We start from the raw sequence: 25055 nt of genomic DNA on the forward strand, positions 1-25055 counted from the left end.
GTCAGAGCAGGGAAGATGGCTGAGTTTGTGTTCACACAGGGAAGACGGCCACAGTTGTGTTGGTCACCTGATGCAGTTTCAAAACGGAAGCAAGATTTTGCTGAACACTTCTGTTCGTGAACAGAATCGTTCTCGAACAGAAGCGTTTGTGAACTGAGGTATTACTGTACAGGTAAGTACCTGGAAGCTGTACTGGGATCCTCTTGAGCTGAAGTCTTTTTGTCCTTATTTACCAGGTATTTCACAATGTTAACCATCTTACACTCACGAACAGGCCACTATTCCAGCTCTCCCAAGAATATGCCAGGTAATGAAAAGCAGACAAGTCACCAGCTGGAGCCCCAGCACCAGGAGGAGGTGCCATCTAGGCAGCTCCTGAGGCAGCTGCCTTCTGCAGGACGCTCCCAAGGAAGGAACACTGGATAGGCCATCAAAAGCCTATGCAGCCAGAACTTCCGCTAATAGGCGTGACTTCCTCCTTCAACCCTGGCTCCAATAACAGAATAAACGTAATCTCTGTAGGAATGTTTGGTGAGTCACGTTTTGGAGGCACTCTACCAACTGCAGGTCGCCAGAAGGCCACTGCTTTGCAATAATTTTCCACCATTTTAATTAAAGGCCCTTAACACAGACTTTGAAACGCTTCATCTGCGTCAACACTTCATGACGTCATCTAGAAGCTGGGCACTGCGAGTACGTGGTGGGACAAGTAGAAAAGCGTCGTCCTCTGTAGGGCTGCGGGCGGCGAAGGCAGCAGGTGCGTGTGGGTCCCTAGTGCGCGTGCGGGGGTGCCACGGGCGGGGAAGGCACCGGAAAAGGATCGCCGGGCTGAGACCGCGCGTGCGCAGAAAGCGACAGCACGCCAGGGGCCGAGCTTTAGGAACGGGGTGTGACATACGCAGTATGGCGTCCAGCCTCTACGTGGTTCGTCAGTGGGTCAGCAGGCTCGGGGAGGTGCGGCCAGGGGCGGAGCCTTCCCTTTCCAGCCCGGGTCAGGCCCCCTCGTCCCCCCGGCCCGCCGCTCCGACTCCGCCCTAGCACTTCGCCCGCGACTCAACCGCCACCACTCGGCCCCGCCCAACTCTGAGCCCGGCCCGCCCGCCCCGCCTTCCTGTCCCCGCCGCCCTGCCGCTCTTGTCTCGCGGGTCCCCTCCTCCTCCACCCCACCGTCCTCACTCTCTCCCCTCCTTCCCTCAGAGGATGTCCGCCTTCCAGATGAACCTGGTCCCGCTCCAGGAGCCGCTGGGCTTCATCAAGGTCTTGGAGTGGGTGAGTGCGGCCCGCGCGGCGCGGCTGGAGGTGGGAGCGACCGGCGGGACGCGGAGGACGGCGGGGCGGGTGTCGATCACGAGTGCGAGAGAGTCGGGGCGGCCCCCTGCCGCCAGAGCGCGTCCCGGTCCCGGGGGCGGGGGCTCGGGTTTCTCCGGCCCCGCTGCGGGCCGCGAAGCGAGAGCGGGCTTCCTTCCTGCTGCGGGCCAACCGAAGTCCGGACCGCCCGCGCCCGCCTCCCCAGTGGACCAGATGGAGCGAGCATTGCGCTTTGAATTTGCTTTGAAGGGTGACTCTTGTTAAAAATAATGAAACTGTGAGTCAGGGAAGCAGGGGAAAGAACTTTTCAGAAAACCTATCGAGTGAATTCGGTTCATTTTCCAGCATGCCAGAAAAGGACGTCATGCTGGTGTTAGGTCCTTGCAAGCAATATCCTGCTTGGGAAGTCCGTTTTAGTTCATTCGGGGAACACTTAACAATCATTAACATCAAAGGAGACCTTCATTTGACTTTGGCAATGATCAGTGTGCTTGGAGGAGTTAGTAAATTCACATGCACTGAAGGTTTCCGTCGAACTCCATGGCCCAGTACATATTTCGGTGCTGATTTTCAGAACCTTGTTAATAGACAGCTGGCCTCTGTCCAGTATGCAGGCAGGTCGTGTTTACAGTCAGCAACATTTAAACTCCTTTTCCTCCTTTGTTTTCGTGAAAAGGTAAAGAAGAGGAGAAACTTATAGTTTCCTGCTAGGATATTTTTAAAAAGTAAAACGGAAACTCAAGATTCTCTGATTTGTACATACACCATTCTCTGATTTCCTGCATACCCCACATCCCCAAAGTTTTGCTGCTTTTCTGAAAATTGAAATAGTGCTTGTTTCACACAAATGGCCACTTTAAAGACATGAATTTTTATGCAAACCTGGATCCAGGGTTAAATAGAAAGGACATTATTTGTGCATACAAAAATTAAAAATTGGGAGAGAAATTACATTATTTAACTAGTCTAATCAAATTTAAAAATTAGGAGGCTGGGGTTATGTCCTTTGCCTAGCATGCTGGGGCCCTGAATTCCAATCCCAGCACCACAAAAAAAGTAAAGATTGAGAAGAAGCCTTATATGTAGATTTTTACTTGAAGGAAGAGACGGTTTATGTTTGTGCTTGTATTGTCAATTTTTTAAAATCACAGACTTTTTCTTTGAAGTGCTAATGATAGGTTCATTAGTTTTCTAAAGTATTTGGGAGAAAATCTAAGCTTCTTAAGTAAATACTTTCAATTTTATATTATGCAAGAAATAATTTTGTGACAAAACTGCATGTTGTTAATGCTATAGAGAATATTTACTCAGTATTTCAGTGTATATTATTTACCAGCACTGTGCTAAACACTAGCATACAAACATGAATAAAATGATCTTTTCCTCATGATTTCTTAAGGATGGAGAATATGAAAATGCCATATGAGAAATACCATAATAAAGGTGTCTACAAAGTATAAGGGGAAAGAAGGACCACTAAGCTAGGAAGAACTTCATAGATGAAAGAACACTGGAAGGATGAGCACTTGTTCACTTGGGGAGCAGATTAGGAGTCCCTTTCCAGGCAGAGATCATCTGATGTTCATTGGGGTGAAAAGTTGGAAGCAGCATAGCCCTGTATGTGAACTGAACGTATTTGGGAGTTGGCTGGAACCTATACATACTGCTAACGAGGGTATGGTTTGAGATGATTCTGAAAGGTTCGGAAGGGCTTGCTACGTTTGGGGTTAATCTCGGACCCTTTCATTAGGAAAATGCCTGTGTGCTAGGTATAGAATATAAGCCCAGGGCTGGGGATTTAGCTCAGTGGTTCCCCCCGCTCCTGCCTCGAAAGCGCAAGGTCCTGAGTTCGATCCCCAGTACCAAAAAAAAATAAGCCCAGAATCCAAGTGAATAATATAATTAGATTTGCCTTTTAGAATTTCTTTATTTTGTTAGCAGTAGAGGATGGATTGAAAGGGTCAGAATTGGAGGAGGGTGATATATTGCATGAGAAATTATTAGGGCTTAAAATTAATGGGGGTGAAGATAAAGAGGTTTAGAAATTAGAATATATTTAGAAGTGAAGAAGGAGGACTCTTAAGATGACTGCTATATTTCTGGCTTGGGTTGGTAGTGGCCTCATTATCCAAGGTAAGTTACTAAGTGGAAGAGGAGCAAATATTTGTGGAAGGTCAATAAGGATATAAAAGATCTTTAAGATCATAAAATGGTGTTATCCTATGCACAGTTGTATATGTGGACCTAGAGTTTAAAACACTTAAGTATGGGCTACATATTCAGCATATATCTCACAGCAAAGAAAAAGAGTCACTAGGAAGATGGAGAGCAATAGTGTATTGGCATCACTATTAGAATTTCAAGAAAAGAGTACTCAGTAATGTTAGGAGCAATGGAGAGGTTAAGTAAATAGGGCTGAAATGTGTCCCCTAGTTTTGGTAGTCAGGAGGCTGTTGGCAGCTTTAGCAAGAGCAGTTCCATGTTCCAGTCAAATCAGAAGCCACATTGAAGTAGGCTGAATGAATATCTGGTAAGATAATGAAGACAATATATTCATAATTTGTGAAGCTGGGAGAGCCTTTAGTGATATTTTAAAAAGAGAGTAATTCAGCTTATAGCTCAATTTCTTGAATGCTTTCCATGGAGACAGTCATTGTATTTGGTATGCAGCAAAAGTCTTTACACTTTCCATTTCATCACATAAAATGTTAAGTGTGTCAGATTTAATAAAAAATAAGTGCTTCATCAAAGACATTCTTAAGTGAAAGTCTTCCCCCCCCCATTCCTAGCCCTCCCTTCACGCCCTCCACCCTTCCCTATTTACAAAGACTTTATTTCCATTTTTTCCATTTCTCATCATTTTTTCCTTTCCCTTCTTTCCTTTCCCCTGCCCCTCCCACTACCCCTACCCTTTTGGACCTTTTCTTCCTATTTTACATTATCGATTATTCATCCTTATCATTGGTACATTTTAGGTGTACAATATAATGACATTCATCATTGGAAATTTGCACCTTTACATAGTCTCTCTTGGTTCTTATTTTTCACCCTTGCCCAGCCCTCCCTTTAAGTGAAACTCTTAACTGCTACTGTGTGGTACTAATGCTGATTGTTACTAAGGCTCAGCAGTTTTATCCTCCAATGCATTTGCTTAAAGCAAATGTCAACACATTGGAAAATGTAAATAATGCCTTAGTATTCTTATGCAGATCTTTTATTTTTGTGAGTTTCTGAGTTTTGGGAGCTCTCCGTGAGTCTTTAGATAGCAGAATAGGAAAGGCTATCTCTCTGGACTTAATGGCTTACCTAGAGCTGAGTACTTACGAAAGGGTGGAAAGAGAAATAGCCCCCAAGAACAAAACTTGGACCAGTGTACTTGCTGGCTGAAGGTCTAGGTGTGTGATAACTGGAATATTCTCATATGTTGGTGATTTGGGACTCCCATCATAAGGGGTGGTGAACTAGGGGACAGATAAGCCCTAGGAGAAATGACAGTGCAACTACTAGACAGGAATAGAAAGGGGGGGGGTAATACCAACTTGAGCCTGTATCAAATGCCCTAAAACACATGAAGGAAACTAAATTTTATGTAAAAACTCAAAGTTAATCAATTGCAGCAAATACTATCAGTTTTCCATGAAGTGACAGCCACACTTCAAGACAGACAGCCAGATCAACAATCAAGATGTTGATTCAACTGCACAGGGCGTGAAAATAGTTGAACAGCCTAATAATTATTTTAAAATAAATATATTTAGATAATTTGGGGATTTACAGTTCCATACACAGCTGAATAAGTGTTTAAGAATAAAGGTGACAGGCTTTAAAGTTGATCCATAAAAATCAGTTCCTTGACTCTCAGCATCTAATCTTATGATTGAAAAAACAAACACTGTCATAGTTCATCTTAAGTACTAAATGATCATTTGATTTAAAAGTAAAAACAGGATATATAATCTACTTCTAAAGATTTCATTTATATCGGGGGTTGTGTGTGTGTGGTGCTGATAACTGAACCCAGGTCCTTTGCACTAAGCTGTATCTCTAGCTCTGTTTTCCTTTTGTTTGTTTTTGAAATTTTGACACAGTGTCTCACTAGGTGGCCAGGTTGCCTGGCCTAGCCTGCAATTTGTGATCCTCCTGTCTCAGCCTCCCAAGGTGCTGGGATTAGAGGGTATGTGCCACCGTGCCTGGCTCAATCATGCTGTTCTCATAAACTAAACATTGAACAGAAGAAAATGTAAGTAGATGACGTCAGCTTAATGATGAAACCTGATAGGGAGTGACTAGAAACATGTGGACCCGTAAGCTGGATGAATTCCAGCATTCTCCACATCCCTCTGACAGCAGGGTGTAAGAGTGAGAGTTAGACTGTGGCTTTGGCTGAAGGATGGATAACTCCTTGAAAAGCCCAGTGCTGTCCAGTTTTTTGGCCATAAATTCCTGTCTACAATTTTTTGCCCGGAGTCCCAATTTGCATCTGTAACTTAGATGCATATTTTTATATGTTAATATCTTAAAGGGCATGGTATGCGCAGAGTAGAAAGTCATTCATATTTTTAAATCCCAATTTCAGATACTATTCTGGTAATCAAATTCTTATAATTCCATTAAGTAGAAGCTGTTTTTACATTGTAATATGGCTTCTATTCTTTTTATATATATTATCAATCTATAGTTTCTTTGAAGACTGTTTTGTTTTAGATAAAGTCTTGCTGTGTAGTCCAAATGAAGTAAGTGCTTGTAGAACCACCTTCATAAAAGTAAGTGAAACAAGCTGTTCAGAAGAAACACAAGAGTATCTCATTGATGCTGCCTAGTTACTCCTGTCCTGAGGGTAAGACAGTAGAGAAGCACACAGTCTGAAGGACATGCCCTATCCTGAATGGCATCTATCACTTGGGTCCCAGCTGATTGTTTTATGACAGTGTGGGTCTGATGTTGCTCCATCTTCGGTTTTCACACGTGTACGCAGGAAAGGCACATTTTTAAGTGCAGTACTGTATCCTGATATTAAAATGTTGACAATAAATTCACATTTTAAAAAGTAAATACTGGAAAGACTACACAAACATATCTGCAGGCAGTAGAGCTTTAATTCCATATTTAGGTCTACAAGTACATTTAAATAGACATCTGAGTATTTTCTACTTGTGCCAGTAGATGATAACTTCCAATCTAAACCAGGATGGCAGTAGGATACTGGAAGAAATGACGTGGTTGAATCTCATTCTAAAACTATTTTGAGCTTCATTTAATATAAAATGTATACTGTGTCCCTTTTTTCTATAAGAAAAGATAAAGACCAGAATTGTTAATATGACACTTTTCTTTGTAACAAAAAGCTTGTTTTGTTTTGTTTTTTCTTTTGAAACAGGATCTCACTTTGTAGCTCAGGTTGGCCTCAAACTTGGGGGATCTTCCTGCCTCAGCCCCCTGATACTGGGATTGCAGGCATATGCCACCATGCCCAACTATGAAAAGACAGCTTTAGAGTAATGGTTATATAAGACTCAAAATATGATTTTATTTGTAAGTTTTAGAAATTTAAAATTTTCCTGAATTAAGCAGGTATTTAGCGCTGCTGTGTGTCAGGTGTTCTGTCCTATGTGCACTGAAAGTCTCAAGCAAGACCAGGTGCAGAGACATGGCAGTGTGGAAAGGGGGCAGAAGAGGTGATCGTCCTAAAAACAGCACTGATGATACAGTGCGGTGTCCCATTTATTTGGGGTTTTTTATTAAGAAAATGATTTTTTGTATTTTGTGTTTTATATAGCAAGATACATTAAAAAATACCAGTAGTGGAGTTTAGTATGTAATAGAGTGGGTGTCTGTGACAGCACAGAAGAATAATGAGCTCTGCCCCGAGGAATTAGGTAGAGCTACTTAGAGAGTGGAGGCATTCCCAGCCAGAGAAGCACACACATCGAAGACATAAATATGTGTTGTGTTTCAGAAACAGTGAGTGGTACCAAATGATAGAATCCTGCAGTACCTGGCAGGGAATGTATTGCAGGTAAATCTAGAAGATAAATTTAAGGCTAGATCAGCCATGGGATTTATGCCAAGTTGAAAAGTCTGGGCTCTTTAAAAAAAAAAAAAAAAAGGAGAACTGGAAAACCAGGGAGGAAATCTGTTTAAAAGGAGTGACATGATCTGGTTGTTTTGTTTTGTTTTGTTTTGTTTTTTGGTACCAGGGATCAAGGGGATCAAACTCGGGTCCTTTCACTTTTTCAGGCAGGCCAGGCAGGCGGGAGGCAGGTGGGCAGAACCACTGAGCTAAATCCCCAGCCCCAGTTGTTTTGTTTTGAGACAGGGTCTCACTATGTAGTTTGGGCTGGCCCTGAACTCACTATGTAACCCAGGCTGGCCTTGAACTCATGGCGATCCTCCTGCTTCAGCTTCCCAAATGCTGAGATTATAGGTGCACATCACCATGTGAAGCCCAATTTTTATTTCACATCAATATGATATCACTTAAGTACCTTTGCCCAATAAAAATACAGTGCAAATTTTTAAAATGCAAGCTACCTAATAATTTTAAGTGTTCACTTAGCCTCACTGAAAAGTGGGTGACATTAATTTTAATATATTTTATGTAATAAAGTGTAATGTGTAATATATATTTAGGTAATAAGTGTAATTTAACCAAATATACATAAATTTCAATAAGTAAGCAAGGTAAAAATTATTAAGAAGAAGGGCTGGGAATTTTGCTCAGTGGCACTGTGCCTGCCTCGCAAGCAGAAGGTCCTGAGTTTGATCTCTGATACCAAAAAACAAACAAACAAAATTATTAAGATATTTTACCTTTTTCATACTAAATCTTCAAAATCCAGGATGTATTTTACCCTTAGAGTACATCACAATTTAGACTAGTCACATTTAAAGTATTCAGTGGCCACAAGTAGCTGGTGACTACTTTACTAGATAGTGCAGCTTTAGAGCCTGCACTGTTGATGGTGTGATTAGAATGAGGTAGAAATGAGGAAGAGTCTATTGGATTAGACCCAGTGAAAAATGGTGAGGACTTGAGCAAAAAAAATGATGTAAATAGAACTTTAAAAAAATGGTTTCTGGGCCAGGGATTTAGCACAGTGGTTTTGCTGCCTGCTGCGCAAGCGCAAGGACCCGAGTTGGATCCCTGGTACCAAAAAAAAAAAAAATGGTTTCTGGGTAGTCTTACACAATGGTTTTTTTTAATCAGCATTCGATTTTAGGACTCATCTATATTGACATAAGTAGCTATAGTTCCTAGATACTTTTTGCTATATAACTTTGCATTGCAAGAATATACTACTGTATCTTACCAGTTTTCCTGTTGCTTTTCCCCTTCCTAATTTGATATTATAAACATCATCGCTGTAAACATTCATGTATGTGTCTCTTAGTATTCTAAGATTCTCAGAGATCTATAGACTAGTAGATTTCTTATTTTATTTATTGATTTATTTATTATAAATAATTTTCACCTAGTTTGTAGCTTGCTTTACATTCAAAAGCTAATTTTTTATTTTTAAAGTCTTTTTTCTGTAGTTGAAATTAATCTGTTAGTATTTTTTTTTAATGTTAAATTCTTTCTATTTGACTACATACTTTCCTGTTTTGTTTTTTGTTTTGGAGACAGGTTCTCACTTTGTAGCCCAAGCTGGCCTTTAATTTGCAGAAGTTCTCCCGCCTCAGCCTCCCAAATGCTGAGATTATGGGAATATGCCACTACACCTAGCAGATTTTACTTCTTAAAGATTTTACATTTAAGTTACATTTATTGAACAACCTTTCCTTGTATTTGTTGTTTGTTAATGCCCAATAAATTGTCCTCACTGAGCATCTTAAAACAAGACATTTGTCATCTCAGTTTCTATCAGGTGGAATCTGAGAGTGGCATGGCAGTATGGTTTCCCTTGAAGTTGCAGTCAAGCTACTGACCAGGCTTGCAGTTGTCACCAGGCCTGCATCTCTCTCATGTGACTGGCAGGCCACAGAGGTTGCACTTCTACGCTCAGGCATGTGGTTGCTGGTGGTCCATACCTCGTGGATCTCTCTATAAGTTGCTTGAGTATCCTTCCAACATGGCAGCTGGCTTCCCTCAGATAGTGAGTATGTGGAGCTTAAAAAAGGAAGACAGAAGTTTCAGTCTTTACATCTTATATCAGAAGACGTCCATTTCTTCTACCATACTCTTCTAAAGGCAAGGCACTAGGTCCATTCCACACATACAGAAAGGGAAATTATGCTCCACCTCTTGAAAAGAGTTGTCTCAGTTTATGAACATATCTTTAAAATCACCATATGCTTCTCCTCAGTAATCTGCAATGCCAGCCCTGTTAGATATAATTTCTCTATACACACTAATCCACTTCTGGCCTATTTTGTTCTGTTGGTTCAATTTGTATATCTCATTTTGTTTGTTTTTCTTTAGTTTTGTTTTTCCTAACCCTAAAAGTGAGTTTCTAGCCAAAACTCATTTCCTGGTGTTTTGTTTTCATGTATATTTATTCTGAGAGTCTATCCATTCTTGTATCTTTATCTACGGATTCTTAACAAAAGACCCCAGACTATGTGCTGGACATCACCTCAAACTCATATCTGTAACCAGATTGTTTTTCACATATCTCTCCTTTATGGGGAAAAATTACCTCAGTAGTTACTATGATATTGATTATGGCATACAAAACTCAAGACCCTAGAATACTTTATTAGAGGCACTAATATAAAGTGTGTTAACTTTTCTTTACTACAACATACGTGAGATAAGTTTTTTAACAGTAAGAATGATTTCTTTTGGCTTATGACATCAGAAGTGCAGTCCATGATAAGTTGGCCTACTTGCTTTTGGACCTGTGATAAGGCTACACATCTGCATTGAATTTTATCTCCCACCTCCTGGGGGTTGTAGCCTTGAGCAAACAGTTCCTGACCTCTTCAAGATTCTGTTCTAGGGGCAAAAAAACACTAAGCATGGTGTAAGGCAGCGATAAAATTATGATGGAAGCGAAATAGAGCAGCGAGCAGGTGGAATAGGTACCGCAGTGGTGTGGGTTCTGTTCCTTATAATGTGGGGAGGGAAAGCCCACTGGTAAGATCATTTTGGAACAAGGAGTGGTGAGTTGATGTATTAAACTATGTGTTCAGGGAGAGGAAAGAGCCATTAGGAAAGCCCTGATGGAGAAGTTTAAGAAGTAGCAGGGAAACAATTTTGTGTAGAGATATGAGGCAAAGGAAAAAGCAACTTGGGGTAAAAAAATATTAAAGGAGGAAAGGATTCTATATGAACTTTATGTTTTTTGAGAGAGAGATTCCAGAAACCATTGCAGGGGTTTGAGGAAAGGATAAAGTTTTCTAGAATTAGTTTTTAAAAGATAACCGTGGCTGTTGTGCCCATAATAGACTGAAATTGGAGCAAGGACAGTAGCAAGAAGGTCATTTAGAAACCTATTGCAAAATTCAGGCAAGAAGTGGTGGTTTAGATCAGGCTGTGGTGGTCAGATTCCAAATATGTTTTGAAAATAAGAGCCATTAGCTTTTGCTAAAGGATCAGGTCCTCAGTTATATTATGGACATTATAATATATTAGACTCATAGTTGTAGATGTTACATAGTATTTGAGTCCTCATTTACAGATACTATAATCTGGGTTTTTAACTTTGTTTAGGAGAAAATTTAGAAGGCAAATAGAAAAGAAATCCAATCTTTTATCTTCTGTTGCCTTGAGAGGTGACCACTGTTAAAATTTTGGTGCAAGACCTTTCTAGATTTTATTCTACATATACAAAGATGTAGAACATGTACAGTGCATTGTTTAAGCAAACTGTATGTGTGGTAGCCATTTTTCTATATTATTAAATAATCCCCCAACATTTTACATCTTTATGGTCCTTTATATGAATGAACTATTGTTTGTTTCCCTGTCAACATTTAGGAGGCTCCCACGGTTTTTTTCCCCTTTTATAAATACCATTTGAGAGAAGATTGTAATTCTTTTAAGCATCTGCATGATCGGGAGAACAATTTTCCTGTTACTTCACAGCTCCTGAAGTAACATCTCTTCACTCCACATGATTTCTCGCCTTTACAGTTTACCAGTATTGTGGTTCCAAATAAAAATAATCTCTAATTTGCCCTTTTTTATTTTGATACTAATAAATGAGTCTTCTCTGAATTTCATACTACTTAGTAGATACATTCATGTATGAGAGAATGACATATGGACTGGAATATAAATTTCTCTGTTCCACTCAAGGGAAAATAAAATGACATTTGTTGAGATTTGGGAAAAATTTTTTAAATACTTTTTACTATACATTTAGTTTATGATTAGCAATTTCTAGAATGTTATTGAGCCAGGTTTTGAGAGTCAGTCTACTTGCTGTTTTAATGACCTTTGTTTTGAATACAGTAATGCTTCTTTTTCTTTCTTTTTTTCCCATACTTTATGTAGATTGCTGCCATTTTCTCTTTTGCCACCTGTGGGGGTTTTAAGGGCAAAACAGAAATTCTAGTGAGTTGTAATGGGACTAAGAATGAAACTGTTACGGCTACTTTTGGTTATCCATTCAGGTGAGTGAGTAGTTTTTATGAATTAACAATTCTTTTTACTTTCATATTGAGTCATTTATTTTCAACAATTTATTATGTAGAGGATGTTATAAAATTTCTGATTTCCTGCTCAGTTTTAATTTTTGCTACTCAAACCATAGAACAGAGACCAGTACCTGTGCACAAACTTTTCCTAGTCTGTGTTGAAATAAATGCAGCAGCTGACAATAACCATTTACAAACTTTGATGATAATATTACATTGCCTTGGCATTTTTATCTTATCATTCCAGGGTGGATTGAAAATGAAAAATAAAGACTAGTCTCGCTTTAGTGGGAGAAACCCTAATAGAGACACAAAAATGTAGATTTTTCATGTTTTTGCAGTTATTGAATGTTGTTCTTTATGTAGCTTTTAACATGTGTATTTATATAAAGAATTCCTGTTTTCCCTAACATAAAACCATACTTTCATAATCTCTTTTTTTTCTTTTTTCTTTTCTGGGTTTTTTTTTTTTTTTGGTACCGGGGATTGAACTCAGGGCCTTGGAGACAGGCACCGTGCCATTGAGCTAAATCCCTGACCCTCTTTTCTGTTTTTGAGACAAGGTCTCACTATGTAGTTGAGGCTATCTAGCCCTGACCTCAGCATGTATTCCTCAAACTCCAGGTGATCCGCCTGCCTCAGCCTCCCAAGTGCTGGGATTACAAATATACACCACCACGCCTAGATCTTACTCTTAAATAAGTATGAGCATTTAGGGGCCGGGGATTTAGCTCAGTGGCACTGCACCTCATAAGTGCAAGGTCCTGAGTTCAATTCCCGGTACAAAAAAAAAAAAAAAGAATAAACATTTAGTTTTTGCAGTCTTCATTGCTATGTTCTGTGTTTAAGCTGATACATGAATCTTCTTCCACTTAACTTACTTGACCTAAGACTCAGTTTTTCTGTCCAATAAATTGAAATTTATTACCTTTTAAAGATTTTTTGATATTCAAATAAAAACTTATCTATGTCAGGTACTGAGTACTAACTAATCATCAAAGCCTTTCTATGTGCTATCCCTTCTGTATAATTCTGGAATCTGTTACCAGCATCTTTAGTGATAAGTGCTTTTGCAATTTATGGATGGGGAAAATTAGAGACAGTGTGATTTTTCAGATAACAACTAATCTAAGGTTTAAAATGTGAATCATTGTTATAATTGGCTCTCCTAGGGAAAATCACACAGACTGCCTTCTGGAATAGAAGTGTCTCAAACTGTAAAATATTCGGTATGAGCCCACCTAATCTGCTAGTTTGTTCAGTTGCAGAAAGGTAGTGTCTTAAGTGTGAAAGTTTGTAATTCGGTCTATATTCAATCTGTCATCATCCACTTACCAGATAAAATGTTAGGTATATTGTGAAAATTTTAGTTTAATTAAGTATTTCAATTCTCATTTTTTAAAAAAAGAAAATGTTTTTAATATCAGGGAGTATTTTTTGAAATGTCATTTCAGTATTCTGCTTAATATTCTGTATCTGTTGGAGAGCCCAGTAATTCATACATTTACTTGAGCCTTTTTTTAATAGGTTGAATCAGGCATCATTTCAGTCACCTTCAAGTGTTTGTGGTGTAGATTGGAAAAGACATGTCCTCATAGGAGATTACTCCTCTTCTGCACAATTCTATGTTACATTTGCAGTCTTTGTATTCTTATACTGCATCGCCACCCTCCTGCTTTATGTTGGTTACACAAACCTGTACCGGGATAGTCGTAAACTTCCCATGACTGTGAGTAAGCACTTTATTTCTTTTTATAGGAAAGTAATTTATATGAGTGTACATGTTACGTTTGAAGCTAAGTATAGGTATTTTTACTAGATATCAGAATTCTTGACGTAAGTTAAACATATTTTGGTGTGTGTGTGTTTATGTGTTGTGAAGTTGAGCTTTCTGTCATTATTATGTTTAACCCAATTCTTTAAGTTCACTGATTATTCCAGAGAAAGATTTTTTAACCTGGAAAAACTCAAAACAGGTGATAAATCTTATTAAGTTTTAAACAGAAAAATTAAGTAGAAATTAATGCCTTTAATTTGAAGAATTGCAAATCATACCAGCAGTGTTCCACCTCCTGACCTTTTTTTAATCTTTCTTCAAAGGCCCTCTTTATGCCTTTACAATATTTTATTGAGTTTAATTGTCTATGGCAAGGATTAGCAGATTATGGTCCACAGATCAAATCTGACTCACTTCTTTTTTTAAAACAATGTTTTGGGAACATGGTCATACTCACCCTTTATACACTGTCCATGCAGCTTTCTTGCTAAAACTACTTAATTTCAATGTAACCCAGATAACTCTTATATTTAGCATTAATGGCATCCATGAGTGATTTTGGATCTTTGAGATGCCAGCAGAGGATTTGGATTTGAAATCCTGATACCCTTCATGGCTTCAGGACTCACTGAACTACAAATAAAAGTGTCTGAGATTCAAGGAATAGACTTTGCCCTAGATTATCAGTGGTAAATCCAGAGATAAGCTATGATTGCAAACTGTGCTTTCACTGTAAAAGAGTAACTTCAAAGTCAGTATTAACTTGAAGCGAAAACAGGTATTTTTGTGATACTAGTTACTGATGTCTGCTAATTACTTTTATGTCCCTTAAAGGGAAAACTATCTAAATATGAAGAAATTATTAAAGCTTTATTTACTTATTTATTTTTAATTTTTGCTGCCTGGATCATAAAGAACGCAAAGGGTAAGTAAGGAATAAGTTAGTCTTTTAATGTGCAGGTTTATAGACATTTTTCTAAAATATTTCTTGGTTGTTAAATGCCTTTCAAAAAGATGGGCATAAGTTATTTTAATTTGCAACGGTTATTCAACAGGAGTTATATTTTATGAATCTATATCTTCTTTAGACTTCCCAAGCTTTATTTTTAAAAGGGCCGAGGATGTAACTCGGTGGTGCCACACCTGCCTTGTGAGTGTGAGGTCCTGAGTTTGATTCCTGGTACCAAAAAAATAATAATAAAATTAAAAATAAAAAGGGACTCTGGTGATCATATAGATAATTATATCTCATTAAAATTCATTAGAAGATGTTTCTTGTCAGTATTTCAAAAAAATTTTAAATAAAATTTTGTCTAATAAACTTTAAAAAATACTATACAGTACTTTTTTTTTTTTTGGTACCAGGGATTGAACTCGGGACCTTGCACTTGCAAGGCAGGCAACAGAACCACTGAGCTAAATCCCTGGCCTTATACAATACTTCTTAAAGCAGCATTTACATCAGTTTTGGAGAGGGTTTCTCTCTCTGTTAAAACTATAAAACTGATGTAGTTGCATCATCCTGGAAGTGAAAAGTAATTTTCTATTTAAGAACGGTCAGTTAGTGGTCATATAAAGAGATTCTAGAACTGGTTCCATAAATGTTTTTGTTATAACATGTAGTGAATGCTTCTTATTTAAGTTTTGAATTCTTTTAATTAACCATGTAAATATAAAGGGTTTTTTTTAAAGATACCCAGATTTTTAAATATAACATTGATTTTTAGGGGCTGTTTATTAACAAAGATATGCTCTTTCAGCAGTATTCTCAATTCTGTGCTAAGGTATTCCCAGGAGTATTTCAACTGTGAAATTTTAAATCTACTTCAATTCTCTTTTAAGTAAATACAGTACTGTGTGCGTGTGTGTGTGTGTGTGTGTGTGTGTGTGTCTGTCTGTCTGTCTGTCTGTCTTAAGTAGCAGATGCTTAAGGCTTCTAAGCAATATGGAATGAGGAATACAGGAAAATGAAGCCAAACAAAATAGGAAGATATCCCCAATTTTAAAACTTTGTAATGAACCATATCCTAACTTACTGGTGGGAGCGGGGCTGCCCTTGGCAACTGCAGTTTTGTATGATGGAATTCCAGGTTTCACTTAGATTGCAGCGTGACTATAGTCCCGAGTAGAACAGATACAATCTACAGGGACCAGAATAATCCCTCGCTTTCCCTCACTCTCTTTTAATTTTGTGCATCATTTTCAGAAAATTTCCTACTTTTGAAATATAAGGAGGTCATGCCTTAAGCTATTAGCAAAGTAGACTTGAAGAACATAGTAGGAAGGTGAGGGAGGTAAGGAGGGAGACAGTGTAATTTTTAGTAAAGAATTTGGAAGGAGTACATGAGGATTAAAGGGATTTGACATAACATTGGTTGGAGGTATGATTTAGCCTGGAGGGAACTTATTTAACATTGTTCACCTTATTTATCAGTTCTCCAAAAGGCATTATATTTCTAGTAAAAACAGAAAATGTCTGCAGCAGAAGGTATAGCAGAGTACGGCACAGTGTTCCCACAGTGCGGAGAATGTCAGCTAAAGATATTTCTGTCGTTTGCTCTTTGCTCTTCATTTTTTAAGAAGAGCTCAAATGCAAAAAACGTGGATACCTGCATGCTTGTACAAGTGGCATTTGTTTTTGAATCACAAGGTATTCAGCGCTATCTTGACCAAGTGGGCAAGCTGTATGGCATGTCTTCTGTATCTCTTAAGAGATTACTGATGTTTATCCTAAATAAATGACTTTTTAAAGGTGTCTCGCAAAATACTAAAATCTAAACCCGTATTTAAAAAGCAAAATACTTCAGTGATAAACCCTAAAAGTGTCTGCACTTAGAAAGATTTTTGCCACAGATATGAGCCCCAAGTGTACCCATCTGCTTCGCATAGCAAACCTATAAACCTATAGACTGGGTATTATTCCCACTTTGGTCACTGAATTTCCAGAAGACCAAACAAGGCATTATACTGTATGTTGTACAGATAGATGTTTAAACTGTTACTTAGATCATTGTCACCATTATTACTGGACAGAATTTTGTTTCCCCAGCAGAGAAGATTAAGGAGAATAATTTCCCCCTTTTTCATCTCTTTGGTTTAATAAGAAACTATTCCAGATATTAAAACTTTTCATTTTACTCTTAGAAATGTAATAAATAACAAAGGATTTAGTAGGACATTACTAGTAATAAGGTGTCTTGGGACATTTTTGGGGTTTTCGGGGTTTTTTGTCTTTTTATTTATATGGTGAGGTTCTTAAAATTCATAGTCACGAATTTTTTTAAAACCTGGTTGTATTCTTTGGATCTATCATCTTATTGCCCATCTCATGGAGAATTAGACTTAATTAAAGTTAGGATTTTACCAAAACAGTATGAGGAAGTAGGAGAAAGATAAGGGCATATGCAAGGGAATAACAACCACATGAGAACATGAGTGAAGGTGAGACAGTAAAAAAGTGGTAGGGTCAGTGGCCGGGGATTTAGCTCAGTGGCACTGCGCCTGCCTTGCAAGCGCAAGATCCTGAGTTTGATCCCTGGTACCAAAAAAAAAGTGGTAGGGTCAGATTGTAGGTCTTAGTGGATCAGGACTTTGGAGATTGGGATGCCAGAGAATGAGGGGGAAGAGGTGCTGTTAGAGAGTAGGTGATCCAAAGAGGTTTATGGAAACACAGTTACTGGTGATGACAGGGTCTACGGTTTGATTTTGGAAGTAAGACTATGGCAAGAGCTATGGAACACTTTGGTTTCTACTGTAAAAATTATAAGACTCCAGAAGAAATGAGTCTTATTAACTCTTGTATCTCAGGTACTATGTTGAGTGTGATCTTTTAATAATTTTAATAATATAAAAGCCATTTCTTAGTACCATAAAGTTAAATGTAACCTATTTCTTCATTGTGGATTTAAAATTGAGTGTTTTTAAATTGACCGTTTATTATTACTACTTTTGTTTTAGGACTTTGTTGTTACTGTTGTTGCCACTTTTTTGTGGTTGGTGAGCACTTCAGCCTGGGCTAAAGCTCTTACAGATATTAAAGTAGCTACAGGTCCCAGAATTGTTCAGGAGCTTCTGCCTTGTAAACAGTCACCAACAGCGTGTCATTTTGGCTCTGTGACAAGTATGGGATCCCTAAATGTTTCTGTGGTATGTATGCTTAATTTGTACAATTTTTAATTTTTGATGATTAGAAAAGCTGTAACTTAATAAATCTCTGGATGAATATATTGGTTTTTATTTGTACTGAGCTATCAGGATCCTAGTTATGATATAATGTTTACTATTATGACTGAAGAAAATTTGTTAAGAAATTATCTGTGAACAGGTTTGACCAAGATCTGCTTGAGTCATGTTTCACCAAAATTGACAAAGTACAACTTTTCGTTTGGTTTTTTTGGTACCGGGGCTCGAACTCAGGACCTTGCGCTTGCCAGGCAGACACCGGAACCACTGAGCTAAATCCCCAGCCTCAAAGTAGGACTTTTGCTTGAAAGGCACTGATCATAATCACTAACTTTTGTTGAAATTATGTGCCAGGCATTTGCTATCATATCTTAATTTGTATAACCATCTTAAAAGGAATGTGGAAGCTGATATTCCCTTCAAATATGGTAAATCATCCAAGGGACACAACTAGTAAATGGCATGCCAAAGTTTGGACCAGATCTGACGTTAGGGCCTGCCGTATAAATGTGACTTAATCAGGGTAAATGAAAACACTAGTTCCATGGTTTTTTAACTCTAAAATTTAGTCTTTATTGAGTATTACTTTGTCTGCTACTTTAACAAAATATAGTTAAATTTATTGTTAAAGGTATTGTAAATATACTGCATTGTATTATGTTTCGGGAGGTCTCATGTCTTTTCAAGAAAAATGTCTTCTCAGTAGAAGTCAGTACTGCCTTATAAAGCAGTTGGCCCAAATTTTTGTTTTGTAACTTTGTGATTTAGAAGTCAGTAGATTTATATTGATAGTGCTTTGAGCTGAACATTTTCAGAAATGTTTTTGTATATAAATACATAAAAAGATAAAGCATTTGTCCTTTAGTAATATAGTCCTTTACAAATACTATTGTATATATTTATAAAGGACTCTGTTAAAATGAAGTAGCTTCAGCTTATTCATCTCACACTTTACCTAGTCAGAAGATATGTGAGGAGAGTAATTTCTTTGGCATTGATCAGTGCAGGGTGGGAAGTAAAGCTCTTCTAGATAGCTGTTGGGTTGAAGTAGAGGAAGTGGCACTGGGGGAGACAGGAGGGAAATAGGAAAAGGTACACAAGGGCAGCTTGTAACAATTCCAATCAGGAGAAAAGTGGGAAAGCCCCAAAGGAGGAAACCTGGAGAGCTAAACACAAAGTAATACAAGGAGACTTTCAGCGTTCTTTTTTTTTTTTTTTGGTACTGGCGATCGAACTCTGTGCTTGCAAGGCAGGTGGCGGAACCACTGAGCTAAATCCCCAGCCCTGTGTTCTTTTTTTTTTTTTTTTTTTTTTTGATACCAGGGATTGAACTCAGGACCTTGCACTTGTGAAGCAGCCGGCGGCACCACTGAGCTAAATCCCCAGCCCTCAGTGTTCTTATTTTAATCCCATATTTTTTATAACAGTGAGCATCCAAAAATAAAAATTTTTAATCATGACTTTTCTGTGTTACAGATTTAGAGATTTAGCTGTATTTAGTTGGGAATAAGTCACATGTCCAAATTTTATGTGTTCAAATACAGTCTTTTTTATTCTACTTTGTATATAGTATTAAACATTAAATGAAATAAAACGATGTACTGCCTAAAGTTGTTAAAAAGTAAACTGTTTAAGCATGTGATTTACACATTTACTTTTCTCTTTCATAGATCTTTGGCTTTCTGAATATGATACTGTGGGGAGGAAATGCTTGGTTTGTGTACAAGGAGACCAGCTTACATAGTCCCTCAAATACTTCTGGTTCCCATGGCCAAGGAGGGGCTGCTCCTCCTCCTGGAATATAATTCCGGGAGAAATACACTGAACCAAACCTGTGTCTGTACCGTGACTTGTTGCCAACATCTTGAGAAGCATTTTTTTCTAATAAAAGTAATGGCTTTTTCAATAAATTGATGGGTTTAAAATTTTGCTGCTTTTTTACATAAAAATTGTGCCTTTCATAGACATTTAAGATGTAAATGTATTCTTGCATGTAAATTTGAAAGTTCAGGAGCTTCTTATGAGATGATACACGTTTTTAAATGAACAATAATTTCTTCACTAACCTGTTTTCCTTTCAAAGTGTTTACAACCTTAAGCCTTAGCTATATCTTTACTCAGAAAACAATTCTTTTGTCATGTCATAATAGGAAAAAAATCTTTATTTGGAATATACACTACCATAAGTTTGTATAAATCGTATACCTAAGACCTGTCTTTAAGAAAGCCTTAATTATATAAAATATATTTGGAAAAGACAGTTCAAATTTTGTCTGAACATTGTTCATGTTACAAAAATGTTTAATTGCAAAGACTGGGTATATGTTTTGTTTCTGTTTTTTTGGGTTTTTTGTTTTGTTTTCTTAAGTGACCTGCTGTGCTTAATAGTTATACTAAAACTGTGTTAGGACCAGGGACTTGGAAATGTCAAACAAATGTGTGGTTAATTTAGTACTTCTGTTGCATGAGGTCAGAGCTTTTATGCTGGTGGCTTAATAGGCTTGCTATGGAAGTAGAAAGAACACAGTTCACCTGGCTGCTTTTATATGGATAGGCATTGCTCTTAGAAATGTATCTGTTGGCTCTCTTGTTGCATATGCCATGTAAGTGCAGGTTGGGGCCTGGTCTTCTAAAAGGAGTAAAATAATACACCCCTTTTTTTGCAGACCTTATTCAGAGGGTTAAAAATAATTTAAGATTGCCTCTTTTGAAACCCTTAGCATTTAGAGTCAGTGAAATTCCTTCTCTGAGGTTAGCCTTGATATTGTGAAAATAAATGTGATTTGGATTTCATGTTTGTTAATATTCTTATTTTACCAATGGATGATTAAGAAATTATGCATCATAAAAGAGCTTAAGTGGGCCAGGGATTTAGCTCAGTGGTTCTGCTGCCTGTCTCGCAAGCGCAAGGTCCCAAGTTCGATCCCCAGTAGCAAAAAAAAAACACACACAAAAAAAACCATAAAAGAGCTTAAGTGAGCAATATTATGAGTATACTGTCTGTATTTGAGTATATTCTGCATAGAAAGCTTATCCATATTTTGTTTCCTAATCTTTTTATTTTACAGGGATCTAGACTATTATGTGATTGTTTATGTGAAGCACATCTTGCAATTGCCTTGTTTTTGTTGCCTTTATTCATGACAAAAATGTCAACATGAGAATGTATATGTTTTATGCAACAAAGTTAATAAAGAAACTGAAAGAGTGCACTGATTGTTGTATTAAAGAAAATCTTCATCTTAACTGCATGAGCAGTTCAAAGGAGAACTGATTTTCAAAGCAAGAAATAGAATTACAGGGCCAGGAGATTTAGCTCAGTGGTTCCGGCACCTGCCTTGCAAGCACAAGGTCCTGAGTTTGATCCCCACTACCAAAAAAGAAATAGAATTACAATAGTGTTTAAATGTTTGGCAAGGAATAAACAAAAATACTTTAAGCACTCTGCTTCTATTTCAGTCTCATTTTAAAAGCCCTTACTTGTAATCATCAGGCTAAGTTTTCCTAGTAACCTTTTTCTAATTGACTATTCAATTAGGCAGCTAATATTCCTGATTAAGAATATGTACTCTGGAGCCAAACTGCCTAAATTTGAGTCTTGTCTTCACCACTTACTACCGAGTTAACTAATACTGGATGCTGTTGGACTATTTGCCAGCCTGATAAATTTGAAATACAGTCTCTGATGTTTATAAATTTGTGTGTTTCTGATTTCTGTTAAGGTTGTCTGATATTTATTGGCCATTTTACTGCCCCTGTTCTACATTGCCTGTTTATACCCTGATTGCCAATTTTTTTGTTGTGGTCCTTGTCTTTTCCCTGTTGATTTAAGGAGCTTTCTATATATTCCTGATTAACCCATGATATTTATATAGGTTACAATCCCTGTCTATGACTGATCTTTCAGTTTTATGATTTTTATTGTACAAATTTTTTAATATTTAAGTATCTTCCCTATGGTTTCTGCTTCACTTACTTTGGTTCTCTTCTGAATATGTTTTTATTTTTCACTTAGGTCTTCAGAGCCACTAGGGAGTGTATTTTTTGGTATATATAGTTTGTGGCACGGGTTTATAATTTTCAGTACCTAGTTTTCACAGTGCCATTTATTTTAAAGTTCATCTTTTATTTACCTCTGTCATATATCAAATTTCTTATTCGTACCCCTTTCTGTATGCCTTGTCACAGTACCATATGTAGCCCTATCACCCTTTAAGTATAGCTTTGCAGTGTGAATTCCTGTCACCCAGGGTTGGAACACAGCAGTGTCATGATTTACTGTTATACACAGTTGGGGCTTTTTTTTTTTTAGTTTGGGCCATCTTGAATCATTATACATTACTCTCATAAAAGTTTTAGAATCAGCTTGTCAAATTCCTACAAATCTTTGTGGATTTTCATTTATAAAGAATACTGAATTTATAGATCAATTTGGGGAGAATTGTCATATTTAAAATGCTGAGGCTTTGTATTTATAAAAATGGTGTCTCCATTTATATCTTTTATGCCTTGCAATAAAGTTTTATAATTTTCTACTAAAGTTATAAATTTACATCTTTTAGCTTTTGTTGATATTATACATAGTAACATTTAAATTATATTTTAAATTAAATTATAATTGTTTATTAGTGGCATACAAATACCTCTGGATTTTTATCTATTGATATTGATAGAAATATGAAACATCCTTTATCTTTTCATTATTTTTTAAATAATATGTAGATTCTCCTATTTTTTATGTGGATAGTATTGTCCACAATATCGGTAGTTTTTTTTTCTTTAATTTTGAAGTTAAACTCTTCTGTTACCTCTCTCTGATTACATAATAACTGGCATTGAAATCTATGAAAAAAGAAAATGTAAAGTTACTTGGCAATACTGTACTATAAACTTTGTTTAAATACAGCATGTGAAGCCACAAATTTATACCACATTGTATGTTGTTTCATATGTAAAATTTGATCAAATCCTTTTTTGGCTGGGGGGGACAGGGTCTTGCTATTTAGTCCAGGCTTGCCTTGAACTGTGTAGCCCAAGCTGGTCTGGAACTCATGGCAATCCTCCTGCCTCAGCCTCCTGAGTGCTAGGATTACAGGTGTGCACCACCACACCTGGCTTCAAATCAATTCTTATATTGTGGAGCAAATTAATAGAAAATGCCACTCTGATCAAAATAAGATAATACTATTATGTATTATAACCGTCATACAGAGTTTTCCTATGTGAAATGAAGGTGTCATGAAGGTCACAGTCTTCTGAGGTTTTTAAGAGAGAACCGGTTCTTGCCCTTTTCAGCTTCTGGTGGTTGCTGGCTGGCTTGCTTACCCCACACAATTCCATCTCCACTCTGTCTTCACATCGCCTTCTTATGTTCTCTATAAAGTCTTGCTTTGCCTTTCTATGGACAGTGGTCATGGCATCCAGGGCCCACTGGATTATCCAAAATAATCTTAGGATCCCTCATTGCATCTGCAAAGAACTTTTCTTCAAATAAGGTAATATTACAAATTCAAAGGTTGAAGATTTGGTATTTTGAGGTGGCCAAATGTACCTACCATACTGTTCAAAATAATTTTATTACTACATATAAAATACACGAAAATGTATAGTTCTCAGGCCAAGAAACTTTCCCAGTGCTCTTAAAAGTCTCAGTTACCCTCCCTGATTCCCAATTCTAAATATTGTACTAATCTCTTCCCTTTGTTTTGTACCTTTTAGTATCTTAATACTGTATGTGATTTTAGTTGTTGCCCTTTTAAGTTTAAAATCAAAATGTTTGCTGTTTTTTAAAAATCTGATCCATCTTGATGGACTTAGTAGTTTCATTGTATAAATGTACCATAATTCATGTATCTCTTAGTGATGGTCATTTGGATTGTTTGGGGCTTTTGTTTTGGTTATTTTTTTTTTTTTTTTGGTACTGGGGATCAAACTCGTGTCCTTGCGATTGCGAGGTAGGCAGTGGAACTACTGAGCTAAATCTCAGGCCCTGGGGCTTTTGTTTTTATGAAACAATACAGTGGACTTGCTGAGAATAGATATGCATGTTTAACTTTTGGCATGCCAAACCATTTCTCAGAATAACTATGCTTATTTATACTCCCTTTAGTAATGGATAACCGGCCCCATTGTTGCATTGTCTTATCAAGACTTAGCATTGTTTTATTGTTTAATTTTAATTTTTAAAATTACTGTTTAATTTTTGCCAATTTGGTGAATATGAAATGTTTCATACTACTTTTAATTAACTAGCTTAAACATTTCTTTGTTTATATTCTTCCTGTGAACTTACTGTTTTTGTCTTCTACTTTTTTCGCAATGCTTGGTTATAGTTCTGTAATCCTCTGGTACTGTTCCTATGGTTATGTATGTCATAAATACTGTCTCCCAAGCCCATATAATGAGTCATGAAGTATTTGCCCTTATTCTATACTCTGAAAAAATTTGTGTAAGATAAGAATTTTGAATTCACCATACCATTGAGGTCTAGGATCCCATTTGTGAGATTATTTTAAAATTACTGATTCAGTATTTGCACTTTGTGCATGCGCATGTGCACACGTGTGTGTGTGTTACCCAGGGCCTTCGCACTGAGCTGCATCCCCAGCCTTTTGCATTTCTAATTTTGAGACAGATCTTTCTGAGTCTGAGTTGCTCAGTGCTCAGGCCAGGCTCAAACTTGGAATCCTGCCTCAGGCTCCAGAGTTCTGAGGTTACAAGCATGTGCCACCACACTTGGCCTGATTCAGTCCTGTGATTATGAGACTGGATTTTTATTCATTAATCATATTTTTCCAGAATTTTTCCATTTCATCTGAGTGTTCCAATTTATTGCATGAAGTTCATAAAGCCTGCTACATTCCTAATATCTGCAGCATCTGCAGTCATGTTTTTTCTTTCATCCTTATTAATTTTGTGCCTTCCATTTTTTTTATCCATATTGCCAGCTTTGAGTTTGATCCATCTTTTCAAAGGATCAAGTTTGACTTTGTCTTCATTATTTGATATTTATTTAGTTCAGATTTTTTGATATGTAGTATTTTTTCATGGTTCTCAATATATTTGAATTTCCCATCATAATTCTTTGATCCATGGTAGCATAATAATGTGCCCAAATAGGATTGTCTAAGGGTTTTGTTCATTGCTTGCTTGGTTGGTTGGCTTCTTTGTTTTTGTTTTGACTACCAAGTTAGCTACTTTGTGG

The 25055-nt window shown here is 37.3% G+C and overlaps 1 protein-coding gene across 3 annotated transcripts; it reads left to right on the top strand.

The window, feature by feature from the left end:
- The first annotated feature begins 599 nt into the window (after positions 1 to 599).
- Positions 600 to 21063, top strand: Sypl1 (synaptophysin like 1). 3 transcript variants are annotated; one of them, XM_004839679.4, is made up of 6 exons: positions 600 to 757; positions 1198 to 1269; positions 11750 to 11868; positions 13420 to 13621; positions 17627 to 17815; positions 19522 to 21063. In XM_004839679.4, exons 2-6 carry the CDS (start codon positions 1201 to 1203, stop codon positions 19654 to 19656), a joined length of 714 nt encoding a protein of 237 aa, XP_004839736.1. In that variant the 5' UTR covers positions 600 to 757; positions 1198 to 1200; the 3' UTR covers positions 19657 to 21063. The 3 variants fall into 3 exon arrangements, with proteins under 3 accessions (XP_004839736.1, XP_004839735.2, XP_004839734.2); XM_004839678.4 differs by lacking the exon at positions 600 to 757 and adding an exon at positions 829 to 924; XM_004839677.4 differs by lacking the exon at positions 600 to 757 and adding an exon at positions 889 to 954.
- The last annotated feature ends 3992 nt before the right edge of the window (positions 21064 to 25055 follow it).

Source organism: Heterocephalus glaber, unplaced genomic scaffold, assembly GCF_053883595.1.
Source record: "Heterocephalus glaber isolate CG9 unplaced genomic scaffold, H.glaber_assembly_v1.0 deba00000676, whole genome shotgun sequence".
Taxonomy (NCBI): Eukaryota; Metazoa; Chordata; class Mammalia; order Rodentia; family Bathyergidae; genus Heterocephalus; species Heterocephalus glaber.

Bases quoted from the DNA above. Each gene is read 5' to 3' on its own strand.
- Sypl1 (XM_004839677.4), top strand. From the start codon at position 904: ATGGCGTCCAGCCTCTACGTGGTTCGTCAGTGGGTCAGCAGGCTCGGG. The intron at 955-1,197 runs GTGCGGCCAGGG...TCCTTCCCTCAG, and splicing joins GGGTCAGCAGGCTCGGGGAG to AGGATGTCCGCCTTCCAGAT. The intron at 1,270-11,749 runs GTGAGTGCGGCC...TACTTTATGTAG, and splicing joins TCATCAAGGTCTTGGAGTGG to ATTGCTGCCATTTTCTCTTT.